The following is an 18,875-nucleotide window of genomic DNA, read 5'->3' as shown; positions in this document are numbered from 1 at the left end:
TCATCATAACTGCAGAAAAGCAATATTATGAAGGAGTATTAAGGCCTGAAGAAAGTGTTTTTCATTCATAATGTGACTTTTTTTTACAAAAATCTGTATTTATGCGTAATATAAAATTATTTTTTTTGCCCGAATAACAAATTTTTTGTTGTAAAATTAAAATTACAATTTTTTCCTTAAGTTTCAGTTTATTTTCATAACATTAAGACTTTTTTTCATGTCAAATGAAACCCTTTCTCCTGCTGGGGGTTCTTTTGAAATTGCCCTTTTTCCTCATAAAATATATAAATATGTAATACTTGAATTTCTACAATGAGATATGAAACATGTTTTTATTTTTTTAGCATTAAAACAAGAAAGTGTCTCCTGTGTACTTTCTAGTACTCCCTGCTTTTTTAGATGCTGCTTTCAGCATGTTGATCCGCAAGAAAACCTGGCTTTCTCCTTTTTTTTTAAAACTACTAGAGCCTAAAAGTGGTTGATGTAATAATTTTCAGGAGTTGAGAAGCCAGATTTCTTGCACGTTTCAATCAGTCACATCATTGATTACGTTGCTGCTTTATTGATGATTCTTTCTCTCCAGCAATTTTAGTTCCTTTATGGCCTCATTTGCCTCTTGACTGAAACATTTCTTTTCTTTCTTTTTTCACCCCTCCCTGCTCATTACGCCGTTCAGCCTCGAGGCAAAAGTAGTCAGGCCCACCCCGGACCCCCTGAGAGCAGCCCCCGCCACAGGTACCTCACCCTCCCCCTTGGACCTCGAGAAAGACGGGAACATGATGGAACCAAATGTGATCATCAGCTAAATTGATGTTCCATGAGCTTTTTCTCGAGGTCATGTGACCAGCTCCTACGACGAGCAGGGTCATCAGGCTGTCCCTTTTTTTTTTCCCGCCGCTTCACCTTGATCTGCTGCTGCTTCTTTCATAACATTGTAACACTGTCCTGGCCCATAGATGGCGGTAACGCCTTTCACCCCATTTCCTGCAGCAAGCAGAAGTCTCCAGAGAGACATTTTTACTTCAGCATTAGTGCTGCTTGTGTTTGGAAAACAAAACAAAAAAAAAACAAAACATGGCATTGAACTCTCACACACTCTGTCCTCCCACTGACTCGTCCGTGCGTGCGTGATGCTTGGTGGTTGACGTCTTTGGTTTGCGTATGTACCAGTGTTTGTGTCTGCCGGTCATGTGTCTTATCTGATTGTGTGTCTTCTGTGTACAATTGGATGCACTTTTCTTTTAACCTCCCTCTTCTCCCCTGCCCCCACTCTTTAACCAGACATGCTACTGCGGATCATAATACATACAAATGTTAGTAATTGTAAATGGCTAATATATACTGGATATAGATATGTAGTCACAGGATTTTGTGCTAAAAATGATACAATAGTAATATACAGAAAAGTGTTAACATGTAGTACTTTGAAATTTGTGCCAAAATGATATAATGACAGTAATTAGGGATGTTCGACTTTGGCTTTTTTGCCGAAAACCGATATTGCCCAACTCTCCGATACAGATATATGACATATAACATGATATCTCCTGTGGTGGAATGAACACCTATTTGTTGTATACAGCATTTTTTAATATCGTTTTTTCTGATCAGGAAAAATTACCAGTCAAGCTTGTACGCCGCCTCTCACCCAAAGACAGCTGGGATAGGCTCCAGCATACCCCGGCAACACTTGTGAGGATAAGCGATATAGAAAATGGATTTATGGATGATCAGGAAAAAAAAAATCAGATACCAATGTTGACCGATATCACATTTTTATGCTTATATCAGACATCCCTAGTAATAATACATTTTAAAAATCATTATTTTTTATTGTATATATTATTTGATCACATTGATATTATAAGCTTTCAATATGGAAAAAAAGCTTAAAAATAATTAATATTCACATTTTGTGTCAAAATTGTGTAATTTTAACAATATACAAAGTATACTTTGTGCAACATGCATTATCATATGAATTTTGCACCAAAAATAATGACTTTTACATTAGTAGCCACAACATTAAGTACGTCTGCACAATAATGCTCATTTAAAAATTTAATTTTTCATTCAACAATCCCACTGAGAGCAGTTTCTAATATCTATATGTGCCTAAATCATATAACTAAAATGTTAGGAACAGCCCTCAGTAGTCCAAATGACAAGTATGATAATAGATATTATAAAATAAAAGTGATACTTTTTGACAGTATCCAGATTGATGCGGCTCGTATGTTGGATATCAGGTGTACCCAACGTTGTGTTGTGACGTCTGGACTGGTGTATTTAGATAAGATAAGAACGGTATGGTGCCTCAATTAAAACAAGTTTGCCTCCACGAAGTAATGCTTTGCAAATACTTGGCATGTCTGACTCCTTTTGTGTATCCTCCCTCCCAGCCGCAGGAGGTCACCCGGCGCCGCTGGCTGCGTTTCCTCCCGTTCTGACATTTTGGACGGTGTCTCCTGGCCATCCTCCTCCCCCTCTTCCTCCAAGGGCCAGTCCTTCCTGCATCGTGTACTGAGGGCCGCGCTCCCTGTGCAGCTGCTGCTCCTGCTCCTCATCGGACTGGCCTGCCTGGTGCCCATGAGCCAGGAGGACTACAGCTGCCACCACGCCAACAACTTTGCCCGCTCCTTCCATCCCATGCTGCGCTACACCAACGGACCTCCACCGATATAGCTGCCTCCGCCACCTGTATTGCTTTGCCAAGGACTCACTCCTATGAATGTGCCCTTTTTCACCCTGTGCCCTACAGCGACAAGCTCCGCCCCCTGCTGGGATGCACCATTATGACAGCCCTTTAAGTACGAAAGGACCTTTATGTGGAAAACCCAAATATTTTTGTTTTGTTTAAACTTAAATGTGTATATGGGTTTTTTTAAGTGATATCAATAAGGAGGAAGAAAGCACTCTTTATCCACACTTACTGATGGGAACCAAAGTCGTCCGCTATTCCCAGTGCTGCTACTATTTATTGAGTTGAAGAATATTCGTGTGAACAAAGCTCAAGTGTTTAAGAATAATGGTCCAAAAGAGATTTAATGATTATACAACTCAGTAAATATAAAGTATGACGCCATTTCGATTACATTATGGCCGTTTGTTTACAGACACAACGCTGTTCGTAAAATACCCGGATATACGATATTGCGAGAGTGAAAATCCCCGGATGTTGTAGTCCTCGCGGACTCAAGTACCCGGATGTGGTTTTGCGCGTCAGTTTGTTACGTCCCACACTAATGTTGACACGACGTTGTGAAGTCCACTACCTTTCTAATTAACGATTTTTTTTCATGGACTAAATTGCCAACTTAATTTTTTTCGGATTCTTACCGACTTTGCTGAGGAACTGTCTGCGCACTCGTGTGAAGGTACTGCACTGACTGATTGAAGCCTTTGAGCCAACATGGCCGACTTCTCTCCTCCAAAAGCTAAGGCTTGTATTCCAATTTGTTTTTAAATTATTACCAGTATTTAAACAATTGGGGCACTTGTGATAAAGATTTTTTTCTGTTACATTTTTGCTTCCGTTGAATACAGGCTATGTTATATATATTTATATCTATATTTTTAAACATTTCTGTTTGAGCATGCACTTGAAAGCCCCAAAGCCAATCACTGGTTGTGTAGCTGTAGATTTAATAATCCTCATAATAATGTGCTTTGTTATAATGTTAAAAATTACTATTCATAAGTGATCAAACATCACTACCTTATCTCGACACAATGTGTAAAAAAATGTTCTGAAAATTATTTATGTTTGTACAGTTTGCTAATGCCGAATTCTCTTTGCAGATAATAAAACATTAAATATTTAACACTGTGTAAATTGATCACTTCATAGTGAAACCCTGTATTAACTGTGGTAAGTGGAGGCTTCATGTGTGTATACATCCAAATGGTTGTTTTTATTTTTTTCTGCAATTCAATGCACACATTACACTTACTTCCAAAGACCATCAGTGAGTATTTTTCACCTCTTAACAATATTTTCACCAGAAATAATTGTCATTAAGAATAAAAGACAAAAATCAATTATCACCGAGAGAATGTAGGACACAAATATACACTTCTGCCCAAAAGTAAAGGGAACACATCCAAAATCTTGAGTGAATTAAATATTCCACTTGAAATCTTTATTCATTACATGTTGGAGAACATACGCAAACTCATGAACCCATGGAAGTCTGGATTCAAAATCATACTGGAAAGTGGAAAAATCATCTCACAGGCATCTGATCTAACTTGTCTTTTTTTTCCCCTAGACTCTTCAATCTTTTGGCGTCTTCACCTGCTTCCTTCTTAGTCCTCTGCGTTGGTGATGTAAGCGATTCCTTGACTATTTTTTGTAATCAAGGTATTCAAATTATCTGAATAATTGTTGCAGCCCTACATTCCGCTACGGCATGAATGGATTTGCAAATGGAATATTTAATTCATAGAGATCTAGGGTGTTTTGGGTGTTGTTTATTTTTAGAGCATGTTCCTTTAATACAAAACAAGTTCACTTTGAAAACAAATGTTCAAAGTTAACAGATGATACAGTTTGGCTTGGATTTTGAAGCTGTATTTTTTTTTTTTAATTCACCAACAGCGGACTGAAACACAAACACTTGAATTCTTATCAATTGTTTCCAAATATGACAAAACCACAACACCAGACATGCTGATCTCAGCTGGCAGTTGAAACCTAAAATACATTACACATTTAATCACATTCTGCAACAAGGTGAAAGTAATGCCCAATAGCCCCTTAAAGCCAAGAGGAAGTGCACTTTGGTTGAATGGGAAAATGAAAACTGAAGAATAGCTGCTCATTAATTTGAATGAGTGTTACTCACAGTTTGCTACAATGTGATGTAAAAGCTGGCACTTGCAATGTAAAAGTGATGATTTGTGCCTGAACGAACCACAGAAATTGATCATCTTAATCATGAAATCACCTCCACAACAACACCGATTGTTTGTTCCGTCTCATAGGATGTCGGCGCAGTCAGAGCGGGACCCTCCAAACTGCAGGACTCCTGGACATGGAGGGGCTCTGCTGAGGCTCTCCTGGCTGCTGTTGCTGCTACCTCCTGAACTGGAGGAGGGGCCACCGTTGCTGCTACCGCTGGGAGGCACTTTGGTCGGACGGTGCAAGCGATGGGCGTCCAGCATCTCCAGCAGCAAGTCGTAAAGTGGCACTTTGTTCTTACACTTCATGCTGTACAGGTGCTCCATGCCTTTGTTACTGTAAGTATACATGTCAAGATATGGTCAAGGTCTGTAGTTATGTCACTTGTAAGACCACTTTGTCCCTCTAGGGGCAATGAAATGCAGTCTTGTGATCTTGTAATACCACTTTTTTTCCTCAATAGATAATAAGTCTGTTTTGCAATACCACTCTGTTCCTCTAGGCACAAAATAGTGACTCATTATCACCCCTAGAGTAACAAAGTGGTATTACAATACTTACTCATCGCCCCCAGAGGAAGAAAGTATTATAGACTAATTGACCCTACAGGAACAAAATGGTATTACAAGACTGACTCACCATCGTCCCTCGAGGACCAAAGTGTTCTAGACAGGGAGACTGCATTCCAATGGCAGTTTAAGTTGCCCTTGTTGACTTTATCTAGGTGCTTGGTATTACGCCACTACCGACGTCATTCGGAGACCACTCGCAGAGCCGAGGGAAAGTAGATGTGGGAGGAGTAGAAGTGATAAATGGAAGGCACCTGCCCTTGTTCGCATACAGCCAGCAAGCATTGGTTTGGCCAATACTTGTAGGTGTAGCGCTGAATGACATTCATGACGGCGGCACAGATTCCCCCGAGGGCAAGTACGGAGGGGAAGTCAACAAGGGCAACTCAACTGTCATGAGTCCTGTAATACCAGACTGGTCCTCTAGGGGCAATAATGACTTGTAATGCCACATTGTTCCTCAAGGTGTGATGATGAGTCATAGTCCTTCATTCATTTTCTACCGCTTTTTCCTCACGAGGGTCGCGGGGGTGCTGGAGCCTATCCCAGCTGTCTTCGGGCGAGAGGCGGGGTACACCCTGGACTGGTGGCCAGCCAATCACAGGGCACATATAGACAAACAACCATTCACACTCACATTCATACCTATGGACAATTTGGAGTGGCCAATTAACCTAGCATGTTTTTGGAATGTGGGAGGAAACCGGAGTACCCGGAGAAAACCCATGCATGCACGGGGAGAACATGCAAACTCCACACAAAGATGGCCGAGGGTGGAATTGAACCCTGGTCTCCTAGCTGTGAGGTCTGCACGCTAACCACATGTCCGCCGTGCCACCCCGAGTCATAGTCCTGTTATATTAAAATAATCAATGAGGCATAATCATCCAACAACTTAATGATGAAACGTGATTTCACTGATATTTAAATGTAATGAAAAATGTTCCTGTTTTTGTCTTTGATTTTGTTCGAAAAATTGTTTTCCAAAAAGTGGTTTAACACGGTATGTTTTTTGCGAGTAGGCTTTCACCTCATGTGCCTGATGTGAGATAGTAGGAGGAGCAGCTGGGCCTGGCGCCTGGCCTGCTGCTGCACTGAGCACCCTGATTGGCTGATGTGATGTATGAGGGCGTCGGTGATGGTGTCCAGCATGCCTTGCACCGCCACGCTGTCATGGAGCGGCTCCATGGTACCCGTGCAGAACGCAAAGGCGCCTATATAGAAAGACACGTTTTTAGAAGCAGCATGTACTATGAGCTATGTTCAGAGACAAAACAATAAAAGATTGAGGGCAGAGGTTGAATTGCGAGTGCCCACGCAGCAATCGCGAGTTCATCGGGCTCCAGCAGCTGAGTCGTCGCTGTCATCTCTGTGGTATTTTCACTTTGCTGCTCTATGGAATAGCTTCATCTGTGGGACGAGCTCAGCCCTCTTGGGTGCGCTGTCATGTTGCCATGGCAATGCTTATTGGCCTCATCCGTGGTACGGGCCTTCCAGGACACCATGTTCGCGTTCAGTGCTACGTCTCAGTGTACCATACACAGGTGCATCTCATTAAATAACCAATAGCGTGCCAAAGTTATTTCATATCAGGAGTTCCAGTCAGATTAAGAGACTAATTAAAGGCTCAGGAAGTTTTGGCAGTTCTTTTGCTGATTTGAGCGCCAACCAGTAGATTATTTTTCACATAATAAACAAATAAAATGTCTCCTTACCAGAGTTGAGCAAGATAATTGCTTTGAGGCAGACAAACTCCTCAGGCTTGAGTCTGAGCATGCGAAACCGAGAGGCGGTGGCCAGCAGCATGTCAAAGATCTCAGCCATGCCTTCAACGCAATCTCCTTCGCTCCTGCACACCACAGCATGTCAGCAAACAAACAATTAGAAGTGCAGTTTTCAAATTTCTGAACAAGTACAGTATATTGCGCAACATATAACTATTACAACTTGTAATAGCTATATAGCTCAGGCAGCATTAATACAGCACTACAGCAAATGAAACACACGGATTTCACACCAATAGCTGAGTAACATTTTAAAGCGCATACGGAGATAGATAAAGATGCTGGACGGTCATCACACACGACTACTATGAACGACTACCTCGGGAGGTTACTACAGCCACAGCTGTGAATGCCAATGTTTAATGTTTTTTTTTATTTGCTTTTAGAGCCATTAATTGGAGTTTACAGTGATAATTAAATATGCAAACTCGATCTTAATTTCCTATCCTGCATGAAATATATATTTTTTAAAACAAGAGTTTTTCTGTCAACCAAAGGCCGCAACATAACTGAGCAAAAGGGTACGTGGTTCAAGTTTTCTGGTTCAAGTGAGGGAAGGGCAGATGATACCACAGTGGTCATGGAGCTGCACCTGAGGGAATTCATCGACCGTGACCTGCTGCGTTTTAGTCATCATGTCCAATCTAGGAGGACACTTATAGCGTGGCCAGGTTTTAGAGATAATACGGTAATACACTTTTCCGATCAAATGGGACCATCAGGCACATTGCAGGCTAAAAGCTTTGTCTGTCTGCCTCGCGTTCAGCTGTCATTCTGTGTTTTTTTTTTCCCCAGGTAGAAGTGAGGATTGGGCTAGGATGTTTACTCCGAGAACAGGAGAGGCTGGATGGAAGGAAACAGCAAAACCATCCTTCCATCTCTATTTCCTCGTCCTCTTAACTCCTTCCCACCATCGTCATTCATTTTCTATCATTCTGTGCATTGAGGCTTTGATTACATCTGTCCTGCCTGCCAGCTCGGCTCAATAATGATGACGAGGGAGGTGGTCCTGTCTTCACTGTGGGAGACGCGTAATTAGTCTTTCACTGTACGACAGACGTGTTGGGATGGCACAATGGATGCTAAGGTGCGAAATGGAAAATCTACAATGCTGATGTGTCACTCTTGAGGTGTGGGTGAGAGAGAGAGAGAGTGAGGGGAGGATGAAGAGTGCTAGGATGAGAGAGAGAGAGAAGTAGGCCAGTGGTACTCTCTTACCTGTCCAAAATGAGGTCCTGAGCGAAGATGAGCTTTCCAGGACAGTGGATGGACCTCCAGATGAGGCCGATCATCAGCACCTCCAACCATGAGCTTTCTAGCAGCTGCACCTGGTCGTGCAGGGAAAGCTGCAGGAAACCTGAGCACAAAGTCAGCATTTTGAGCACAGCTCCAGGTGACACACACACTTGACACTTTGTGTGCTGATGAATCATAACAACAGTTACTTAGCATGCAGACCAAACACAGATAGTGCTGATTAATGGGGTGGTGCAGGCGTGATGCGGCATATCAACAACATTAGCAGCATCTGCCTACTCATAGAACACAAAATATGCATGCACTTGTTTTGTGCCTCAAAGACACCATGCGCACTGTACAGTATAGCCTTATCACGAGCACTCACGTCCTTGTTAGCTGCTAATGTCTCAAATTGGGATTTACTCTGTGTGTGCATGTAAAAAGGTGATGTTCATGTAGGCACTATGGGGGGCCTCCCTAATGGCTCAACAATCCTGTCAAAGGTGATGACTGTAATTACCAGCACTCTGATAGCTCTGCTCTTCCCTGTGTGTGTTGCAGTGACATTGATTTGAAATTGCTTTCAAACCTCACACACACACATTTCTGTTTACAACTGTTATACAAATTTTAATTTAATGCTTTTACATCCCTGCCAACCTAGTGAGGACAAGCAGCATAGAACATGGATGGATGGATGCTTTTATATTAGGAGTAGGGGTGTCACAAGACACGTGATAAGTACCAGATGAGATTTCAACATTAGTTTTAACAAAAGTACCCTACCATTTGTTCACGTTTCCCCACACAAGACGTGTCCGATATTTTTCTGCTGAATATATTTACTGTATATCTCTGAATTTTGAGGCCAGTTGAGGAATCACTGCAGACGCAGCATCAATCAGCCTGAAATAGTAGTGATCTGTTCCAGAGTCAAACAGTCACCAGTTTGTGTCATACAGGCGTAAAATTAACTGACAAAGGTGTAATGCAAAACGTGAATCACGTCATTGATGCACACCTCACCATTTTCAAACTGTCACTTTTACAGTAGGTACAGAAAGTACAGTAAGTCCAGAACTGAGCTCTTTTTTTTTTAGATGATTGTACCGTCAGCTTGAAACTGCTAACATGAATCAGCCTTACCAGGAAGCTTCTTGGCCCAGGCGATCATGTGGACTAGTTCCTTGTCAGCCATGCTGGTGAGCAGGGTCATCATGGTGACCTCCGTGTAGGGTCGGCTCAGCTTCTGCCGCGAACACAATATCGGGGGTTCGGCCCCCTGTAGCAGGAGAAGCACCTGTCGACGTATAAGATATTAACATGTTTACATGATATGAAACAATGGCTATATCCACTCAGGAGTTTTGAAACAAACCTGGTCAGGTGGGATGTCCGTTACAGATGATCTTCCCACACCGGCACAGCTTCCTTGTTTCCTCCCGTCTTGTGGGGACACTTTTCTATGCTCTGCGTCCTTGGTATTCTTCTCAGATGTGCCTGTGCGCCGCTTGTCACGGCGTAGCACGCGACCGCGGTCTTTGCGCACACCTTGTAGCAGACAGTACAACTCTCACACCACAGAAGATACATCAGGCTGTGTCTCAAATAATAATATATGATCATTGTTGCACATTCTCCACTCAAGACACAGACACAGGTCTTGGCATAGAATCCAGCAGCACATAGTTTAAGGATGCTGTGTGTCCAACAAGTATGAAAACAAAAAACGTGGGTGTGCACTACTTACTCCTTAAGAAGGAAATCACTTCAAGGTCGCATTAGAGTTAAAGTTAGACTCAAGCATGCCAGTGAATGCAACAAGAGCCTCTCTTACTAAGTGGATATTTTTCATATATAAAATGAAGTTCCCGCCCACCTCCTTTCATCATGCCCACTTCGTAGCACTTCCTTAGTCGGCATGCCTGGCAGCTCTTCCTGCGATTCCTGTCAATCGTGCACTGATTGGTTGCAGGGCACACGTAGTCATTGTGGCCTGAAAATGTGGAGGGAGAGTGAAATCTATTACTACGAGGCTCCAGTGTTCAGTTCAGATTTAGGTTATTTAGTGTCCAGGAACACTCCATTCCCATTTTAAATGGATCTGTGATGGAGGAAATTAAAAGGTGGCGTCTTTGGCTTTGCCATCCCCATGGAGACTACTGGTTTCTCTGCATCAATATGGCGATGCATGACGTCACAAACATGACTAAGCCTCACAGAGGAGATGGAGCTTTGTGGTCTGCACAGAGTGAGGCACTCGAAAAATATTTGACAAGCTGTTGCTCGTTTTGTTTCTTTGTTTGCATTCGTGTGGCAGCTATTGGTTTGTCCGTCATGCTTAGATGCACACTTTTACACACATCACTCATTTGACACTTTCTGTATTAGAAAAAAGCAGTGCCTTAGGTTAGTTTCTGGGTCAAAGTGCTGCCATTCTACCTTATTAACAGGAAATGTTTCATTCACTATAAAGGGCTGTTGTGAGATTAAAATGTGATGAGATTTCTCACCTCGAAAAAAAACTAAAAATAATATTTTTCTGATGCCCATTACATTGCAATGCGGATGCACATCTCGTGCCACTTTGCGCATTGGTTCAGCACCGACAAGCTTTATGTTGATACATATATTCAACGGCAAACAAGTGAGACCTCTTGTCAGTCTTGCAGTTGCTTAGCTTTGTTGCTTTGTCAAGTCAAGTCAATACAAACGTAACGGTGCCAAATTGCATGCGTTCACAGAAAATCATCGCAAAAAGCAATGCTGCTCTTTAACACAGTTAAGAAGCCAGCATTTCAAGAAATGCTGCAAACAATTGACAGACTTGCCTGTGAAAAAATACACGTCACAAACACCAAATCTTTGGTGATTACTAGTTATTAGTATATATAACATTAGTAGTTTATTTGGTCTCAAAAAAATATGGACAATGATATCATTTAGCATCAATTTCTGTGTCTATAAAAATTTCCAAATGCACCCGCATTGTTTTGTGACTCGGTTAAATAAAGTTTGTTTATTCAGTCGTATTTTTTTCATTGCACATCAAATCTTGTGTGTCGTCTCACCTCGTGAGTTGGGTGTCTTGTGACACTCTTAAAAAATAAGTTAAACACTATTCATGTAAGATGGTGTTTCACATGACATGATGTTCATGCTCATGTTCATTTTATTTAAAAAATATTGTGGGATATGTAACTTTTGGCACATTTTTTCCAAAAATCTTGGTTGACTGGCATTTGCCTGGTACGTAATCCACTATAATCCAGCGTGTTTTGTACATTTTCCCACTACTGTGAGCTATACTTATGACTGTTTGATTTGTAGGAAGTTGTCGCTACCTTGGATGCTCCTCTTGAAGAAGGCCTTGCATCCCTCACAGGACCACACCCCGTAGTGGTAGCCGGAGGCGTAGTCGCTGCATACAGCACAGAACCGTGTCTCCTTGGCCATCTCGAACACCCCAACGGCTGCGGCGACCTCTGACCCACCCACAACGTAAGGCTCTGCACTGGTGCCACACTGCTCATCCCTGGTGACCTGCTGCTGACCGGCTGGCTCGCTGGACCTGGGACAGGTCAGACACTTTCTTATTCATCTCACTTGCTTATTCATCTCTCTGTAAGACTTGGCTTAACTCAGTCAAAGGGCACCTTTTATCGCGTAGCAGCTGATAAACTGCACTATAATCCTACATTGGTTTACCATTTAATTGCACGCACATGGAAACATCGCTGTGTTGCTCTTACGTATTGTTCCTAGCTCAAGGTTCCTGACAAAGTGCTTAATCTGTGGAATTAGGAAGCAGAGTGGAGCTTGAGGCTGCTTCCAGTGATAATGGCCATGTTTTAACAGATTAAACGTAATGTTGCATAATTAGTATATGCGTGTCACTGCATGGGTATATTTTACACAAGCTTATCAAATGAAGCGATGTAAGACGGAAAGGAATCCAGGAAACTTGACTGGTTCTCGTGGTTGTTTTTGAGAACTGTCAAGTTGCATAAACAACAAATAAAACTGACCAATCAAAGTCATTAAAAAGCGACAAAGAAGTTGACAGACAATACAACTGACCTGTAGCCAGAGGTTGAAGTCGCTTCCAGATAGTGATGGCCGGGGGGGTGCATGAAAGGGCTGAGCCGGGGGCTGGTGGGCACAAAGACGAGGGGGCTGTTGGGCCCGCTGCCCAGCGACTGAAGGCTGCCGTCCGAGGGAGGGCCGTGAGTGTCCAGGGGTGCCGAGTAGTAACCCGTGGTGGGGTGACTGTAGAGCGGAGTCGGAGCCGGAGTTGGGGAGGCATAGTCGTACGTCCCCTCCAAGAAGTCCACCGTGGCGACCCCTCCGGAACCCCGGCTGTCTTCGGGGTACATGCCGCTAAGGGGGGCGGCGCGAGGTGGGGGCGACAGGCGCGGTGGGGACAGGCTCTCCAGCTCTGGGGCAGCTGGGTGGATCCCGGGTCTCGGCGGAGGTCCACAATGTTTCCTGCTCTTTGCCGGGCTGTGCCTGAGCAACATCACAGCACAACAGCACTGATAAGCAACATGATTTAGACTTGCTCTCCCCTTGGTGGGGAGGGGGAGCGGGGACGAGTGGTGCTCTCTCTCCTATTCAACTGGATCCTCAAAAACTGTCTCATGTAGTTGTGATACTCTTCAAGTCCATTTGCCGGGTCTGCCTTAAGCGTTCCCTCATCCAGACCCCCCAAAGACAACCCAAAATGGAACACCCACCCTCCTCCTTTCCTCTTATGTGTAGGAGGCAGAGAATGCTTGCGATGAAGACAAAAACAAAGAAACAAAATGGAAATGGTGCTTCCTGGACAACTTCACTGCCCTGTCCCACGCCACGATATCATCGCCTCCTCTTCCTCCACCTTTGTTTCACATGGAAAGGCTGCTCTCAGAATATTCATGCTGCATTTAGCTGATATTCAAAATGGTGTACGGGCCCCCATATTAATGTACACACCTGAGACTCCCTAAATCAAATAACAGTGCAAACCAGGACGGCGGCTTTAAAACAAAACGGCCTAAAAGCAACGTTACGGCGCTTCACTGCTCACCTTATTAAACAGGAGTCATCCCTGTGCCGCTGTGCTCGCCTCGTTCATCATCCCTCGCACATCCAGCTGGACTCACTGGGAACAGTGGAGAGTTTAGAAAAAAAAAGGAAGCAAAAGGGATAAACAAATTAAAAGATGCAGTCAAATCGATGGAGGCAGTGCATTTGAGCGCCAGGTCACCATAACACAGCAAACAACGCAGGAGGTCAAATCTCATTTCAACAGCCAGTAATTACACAATCCACCCTGAATGACGGAATAGATGCTTGCTTTGAAAGAGATACTGAATATTTGTATTTAGCATCTAATATTTGGATTTCAACCACAGTGAAATTCACTCGTACACATTTGGGTATTAATGCAAATAAAAGCTTTACGGAAATATGTTGAGATTGGAGTTAAAACAGGGGTGTCCAAAATGTAGTCAGAGGGCCTCTTTTGAATTGCAGCTCATGTTTTAGTGGCATATTCTAAAAATGAAATAAATTATCAATACCAGGTAACTTGCATGATTTTATATACACTAATAACTTGTTTTGTTAACTATAACATAAAATAATTATTTTCTTCAGAAATATTAGCACATATTGACCTGGACAGGTGTCAGCATCTTAACGTACAAAATGTATCAAGGTGGCCCCAAAAGTGCAGCCCTCAGTGGAAAACGTTTGGACAAAAGCTGCATTTGTCAGGAGTCCTTGCATGTTTTGGGTCTCCGTGTCAAGGCAAAGCAAGGAAAAAGCCTTGCACTGGAGGAATCCCAGTAACAAACTGTAATGTAGCTGCTCCCTGCGTAAACGATAAAAGTGGTGATACCTACCAGTACCTGCCAGAACGATTCTCTGCTTGGGTTAATATGTTTTGGTACCCCTATAGGCCTCTGTTGATACGTGAGCCTTCAAGGCAACTGCAGACCTCCAGCTTTAAAGAGGAAGCGCTCAACATTTGGCAAAAGCTTCATTTTCCCATCTCTGTGCAACATCTTTCTTAAGTAAACAGCCCCATTTTCAGAACATGTCAGGTCAAGTGGAAAACAAGTAGCCCTGATGATATATATTTTTTTATTGCAAGTCCCCAGAGAGGGTGGGGAACAAATTGAGGCTCTATTAGATAACGGGGTAAATGAAGGGTCCCAACTCGCCTAATTGACTCATTTGGGGTGTAGTTTAAGCTCTTTTAGCATTGTTATGCACCTGCATTTACAGCTGTTTTCTCGGGTGTGTATTTAGTGTAAGCTGACCTTGAATGCACAAGGTCAACAAGTCAAAAGTAAAATGAAAAAGCACTGAAGCACCAGTATTAGTTTTTGCCAGCATATCACCTTTTCTTTTTGTTGCCTTTCAAAAAAAATGCTATTTTCATAAAAGTGAATTTAAATGCCAATGAGGTTGATTTTTGAGGTCTTACATGAAGGCAGGGAAATAGGGGGAAAAACAAGTCACCGCAGTTCTTTATTTGATGAAAAGCCATTCATTAGAATGATAAGATCTTGCCAGGAATCCAGAACGAGCTACAAACTAAGACAATAATCGCATCACTGTGCAAACAACAAAAAAAAAAACAAATATGAGGCACACACACTTGCCTTTATTGCATCCAGTTTATGTTGTGTAAGTACATAACACTATCCTTGTGTTTACCTGAATGCAAAACAAGGTAATGGAAGTTTAGAATCCTTCTCACCTGTCGACATGTCACAGGAATTTAGTCGGACAAAAAAAAAAAAAAACATTTTCAAGCCATACTGCACCCACCAACCAAAACAAGTGTACAAAATACAGTACATTAATTCCTATACAGAATCCAACTAAATTGTTATGAGATATGGCTCCTGTATTAAACATTAAGCTTAATTCTTCAGGTTCATTAACCTGGTAACATTCAGACTAAATTTTACATTTCATGCTTTTTTTCCTCCCCTGCTCCTCTAATCTGGTTCTGGGTTGGTTGTATTTCACTAACTTTGTGTAGCGATATGTGCCGTGTTGGGATGTGCAATGTTTTCACTGTGAGTCGTCAAAAATACAGTATTTTCCCGCTTTTTTGCAATGAAGAACCATCCAATTGTCTGTGTAGGTTCTTAGTCATCCGGGTCATGGTAGTCCGCAATGGTTAAATGTTCCGATTCAACCTTTGCAGGTAGCTTTGCCCCTCTAACTGACACTTCCAGTTAAGAATCACGATTTGTTAAAAAGAAAGAAGCTGACATCCTGAGAGAAATCCAAACATGATATTTAAGTGCTTTCTGTATTAAAAACAAGGTCCAAAGGCTTCAAGTCAGTCTCATTGTTCTGAATTGGGACTGTAGAACTGAATCACAGCGTACTTGCCACTGGTCATCCAGTCTGGATCCTGGGAGCTGAGCTTGCTCCCCTGGCCTGGCTGTAGGCCCACTTGAATATTAGCCTTTAGAGTCCTTAAGCTGCACAGAGGGGCCGGTCCAAAACCCCTCAGTGCGGCTTCAAAGCCTGCCGTATGGTCCCAGTCCCGATCCCCTGCCAGCTTTCTGTAGTTGAGATCACCTTTAAACAGCACCAGGTTTGCCTCCTGCAGAGTGGCGTACAGGTCTGGCGCCTCAGTTGCCATATCACAGAACTCGTGTGGTTGTGTCCAGAAGGGGTGGTCGTGATAGGACCACACTCCTTCCTTCACATAGCGTTGCCACTGCACACCCCTCTGAGACATCCACTTGTGATTGGCCGCCATAGTCTGTCGAATGGTCCAATGAAAATCATTGGAGGTCACATCAGAGACAAACCACGGGAAGGATTTGCCGAGGAAGCGGACCTCGTGGGCCAGACCGAAGGACACAAGGAAATCGGCGAGGACCAAGTCGGTCACTAACTCAAAGCCGGCGTTGTCGAGAACAATGTCCACTCGGGTGGAGCACGCTTTCCCCGACTGTTGTTGTCTACGGGTAGAAATGAGGGTAGACCACACTGCGTCAGAGTGGTCCACTAAGATGAAAGGCTGCAGGCTGACGAGGGAGTCGATGGGACTGGACTTCTGGGAATTCTCCATCCCAGCAGAGATGGATAGATCACATTTGTTTCCCCATAGAGAAACCTTAGAAGAGCCAAGTAAGAACAGTGAAGAATCACATCAAAGCATTCATTGCTTTAAATTTGTTAGTGTCAGTTTGACAGGCCGGTATTTTGTGATAAGGTTAGAACAGGTCGTTAATTGATGTTAATTCACGCTGATCAGGATATTGCCATTTGATACCTAAATTTTCTCCTCTATATTACCACCTGTGGCAAGGCTATTATAAAAGAGTTATTTTCATTTTGAAGTAAATCTCTAATGTTCCTGTGCACCACTAGATGGAGCCCATTCACCATCAGTAGTAGTCTCAGATTGGGAATCATAGATGAATGAGAATATGCTAACCTTAAGTAGCTGGTTGAAATGCAGCTGCAGGTGATGTTCAGAGATGTCATCTATGTTCTTGCTGATGCCCTCAAAGTATGTGCATAAGGTCATGATGGCCTGCTGCGACTCAAAGAAGCTCTGAGTCTTCCCCTCATTGAAAACATCATAATCACTGATGGGTGGGCTGCAATAACAACATAATCACTTAACTACATAAACTGCATGTAATGCATATTGCCAGCTTTGTCAAAACATGTCAGAATGTTTTAATGTAACATTTGCTTCTCACTTGAGCCAGAGGGCCTCTTGTATCTTGCGGTACATGTAGCACTCCACAAACAGCCACGGAGACTTGAACCAGCTGACCACTTCCTGGTCCCCCTGCAGGCCCTGTTGCCTCAGCAGGTATCGGTTCCAAGAGTCCGCATCCGCCAGCCCATCGTTCAGAGCGACTATGGGTTTGTCTGTTTGCAACTCATTTCTCAGCTTGGACAGCAAGGAGATGGTTTGCTTCTCCGCTTGGATCCCCTCCTGATGACAAATCCACAAAAGACAGAAAAGTCAGATTCACAGATTGAATTTAATGGAAAATAAAGTGGAGGGAAATTAAAGACACAAATATACACATACCTCTCCATATTCCTCGAAAAACTTGTTTTTATTGCGATGAATTGTGTCAATAACCTTAGTGAGGATTGTAGGCAGCCGGTCTTTCACTGTCAAATACGCGAATGACCTACAGGAAAAAGATACACAGTATATAATTGAGGCCAACCTAGCTAGCTCCTACTTAGCAACATGTACTGATTCCCCACAAGCTTTGCATTTGATTAAAATGAATATATTTACATCACACTACGTAAATATATAATTAGGCAGACTAAACGAACGTCATATCTTCCCAATGCAGACATTACAGTCAGGCATTGGCAGCTTAAGCTAAATGCTAAAGCTACTACTAGTTCGGCCACGTTCGTCCTCGCATTAATACACGGTTATCCAATACCGCAGTGTTTCCAACAATTTTTCCAATTATGGCAACGCATTAAAGAAGCTGTCAGTCGTACCCAACCACTTTAGCTGACAGAGAAGGAGGAACTACGATGCTGGTCTGGTCGGCTGCCATGTTTCACCCTAACAGCAGCTGAGCTCGGGATTCAACAGGAAACTTTATTGATTGGATACAAATAAACAAACCGGAAGTTGTTTCGATTACTTTGAAACGACGTCGTCTGGAATCCTTATTTAATTCATTTCGACTTATTCAGCTCATTTTCACAAATAAAACTACGTTAGTTTAGAAATATTTTACCAAAGAAAACTCTTGGTCGTAGTTGTACTCGTTTTATTTATGGTTCTGTGCTGCCACCTAGCGTTTACAGTCAATTCTAAGAAACCATGACGTTGTTATGTTTTAGCTAAAAAAAGAAAAGCACCTCAAAATACTTACAAAAAGTAATCAGAACGTGCTATGTGTCACATACATTTGTGGCCGACATCCTCGGGCATCCCAGATTGTCAATGGCAACGGTTGTCAAGGAAACCTGAGATGGTCCAATCAGGAAACGGCACATTTTGAAGCCCTGGGGCTTTTTTGGCGGGAAAGAAAGGATGGTGGGGGTCATGCTCAATTCGGGTGGGGGGAATAATTTACTTTAATATAACATATGGCGCTATAGTATGTGTTTGTAGATAAGTAGTTGCCAAACAGTCCCGCCAATGGTCAACAAATAAGTTGAAGAACAGACATGTTCAGGATCCCGGACGTCACTCTTCATGACCAAATGACTGGCCCCAAGCTATCCTGCTTACTTTGCAAGAAAATATAAGCATATCAATTGATTGTGGCAGCGTCACTATGGAAACATGGCAGAGCATTGTGAGGATGTTGGGGGGGCCTTGAGTGTGGGAGTCCAGCTGCGTCCACCTCCGGTGTTCAG

The 18,875-nt window shown here is 42.9% G+C and overlaps 3 protein-coding genes across 4 annotated transcripts in view; 1 reads left to right on the top strand and 2 right to left on the bottom strand.

Annotated features, from left to right (window-relative positions):
* Window positions 1–3,824, top strand: part of syne1a (spectrin repeat containing, nuclear envelope 1a) — an 86,306-nt gene extending 82,482 nt beyond the window's left edge. For both annotated transcript variants that reach the window (XM_078799295.1, XM_058056446.2), the window contains 2 exons: window positions 677–735; window positions 2,403–3,824. In XM_078799295.1, coding sequence (XP_078655421.1) covers window positions 677–735; window positions 2,403–2,685 — 342 coding nt within the window. In that variant the 3' untranslated portion in view covers window positions 2,686–3,824. The remainder of the gene's footprint in view (window positions 1–676; window positions 736–2,402) is intronic.
* A 93-nt stretch (window positions 3,825–3,917) lies between these two features.
* Window positions 3,918–13,431, bottom strand: esr1 (estrogen receptor 1). The gene is made up of 9 exons (XM_058056454.2): window positions 12,576–13,431; window positions 11,840–12,066; window positions 10,375–10,491; window positions 9,874–10,046; window positions 9,642–9,795; window positions 8,475–8,613; window positions 7,188–7,321; window positions 6,503–6,686; window positions 3,918–5,239 (listed from the first exon to the last, which is right to left on the bottom strand). The coding sequence occupies exons 1-9, from the start codon at window positions 13,013–13,015 to the stop codon at window positions 4,981–4,983; spliced, it is 1,827 nt and encodes a 608-aa protein (XP_057912437.2). The 5' UTR covers window positions 13,016–13,431; the 3' UTR covers window positions 3,918–4,980.
* A 1,699-nt stretch (window positions 13,432–15,130) lies between these two features.
* Window positions 15,131–18,109, bottom strand: dcph1 (damage control phosphatase 1). The gene is made up of 5 exons (XM_058056457.2): window positions 18,003–18,109; window positions 17,566–17,671; window positions 17,225–17,466; window positions 16,954–17,119; window positions 15,131–16,629 (listed from the first exon to the last, which is right to left on the bottom strand). Exons 1-5 carry the CDS (start codon window positions 18,059–18,061, stop codon window positions 15,847–15,849), a joined length of 1,356 nt encoding a protein of 451 aa, XP_057912440.2. The 5' UTR covers window positions 18,062–18,109; the 3' UTR covers window positions 15,131–15,846.
* Between the last annotated feature and the right edge of the window lie 766 nt (window positions 18,110–18,875).

This window comes from Doryrhamphus excisus, linkage group LG19 (genome assembly GCF_037039965.1).
Source record: "Doryrhamphus excisus strain RoL-2023G ecotype Guam linkage group LG19, RoL_Dexc_Guam_v1.1, whole genome shotgun sequence".
Lineage (NCBI taxonomy): Eukaryota > Metazoa > Chordata > Actinopteri > Syngnathiformes > Syngnathidae > Doryrhamphus > Doryrhamphus excisus.
This window is presented reverse-complemented; position numbering and strand designations above follow the sequence as displayed.

What these genes read in the sequence shown, in the direction of transcription:
- esr1 (XM_058056454.2), bottom strand. Translation starts at nt 13,015, where the DNA reads ATGTTGCTCAGGCACAGCCCGGCAAAGAGCAGGAAACATTGTGGACCT. An exon ending in ACTTCAACCTCTGGCTACAG is followed by an intron (nt 12,067 to 12,575) that starts GTCAGTTGTATT and finishes GACCTGTCCCAG; the next exon opens with GTCCAGCGAGCCAGCCGGTC. An exon ending in AATTATCTTGCTCAACTCTG is followed by an intron (nt 6,687 to 7,187) that starts GTAAGGAGACAT and finishes CTTTCTATATAG; the next exon opens with GCGCCTTTGCGTTCTGCACG.
- dcph1 (XM_058056457.2), bottom strand. Translation starts at nt 18,061, where the DNA reads ATGGCAGCCGACCAGACCAGCATCGTAGTTCCTCCTTCTCTGTCAGCT. An exon ending in TTTTCGAGGAATATGGAGAG is followed by an intron (nt 17,467 to 17,565) that starts GTATGTGTATAT and finishes ATTTGTCATCAG; the next exon opens with GAGGGGATCCAAGCGGAGAA. An exon ending in CAAGAGGCCCTCTGGCTCAA is followed by an intron (nt 17,120 to 17,224) that starts GTGAGAAGCAAA and finishes TTGTTATTGCAG; the next exon opens with CCCACCCATCAGTGATTATG.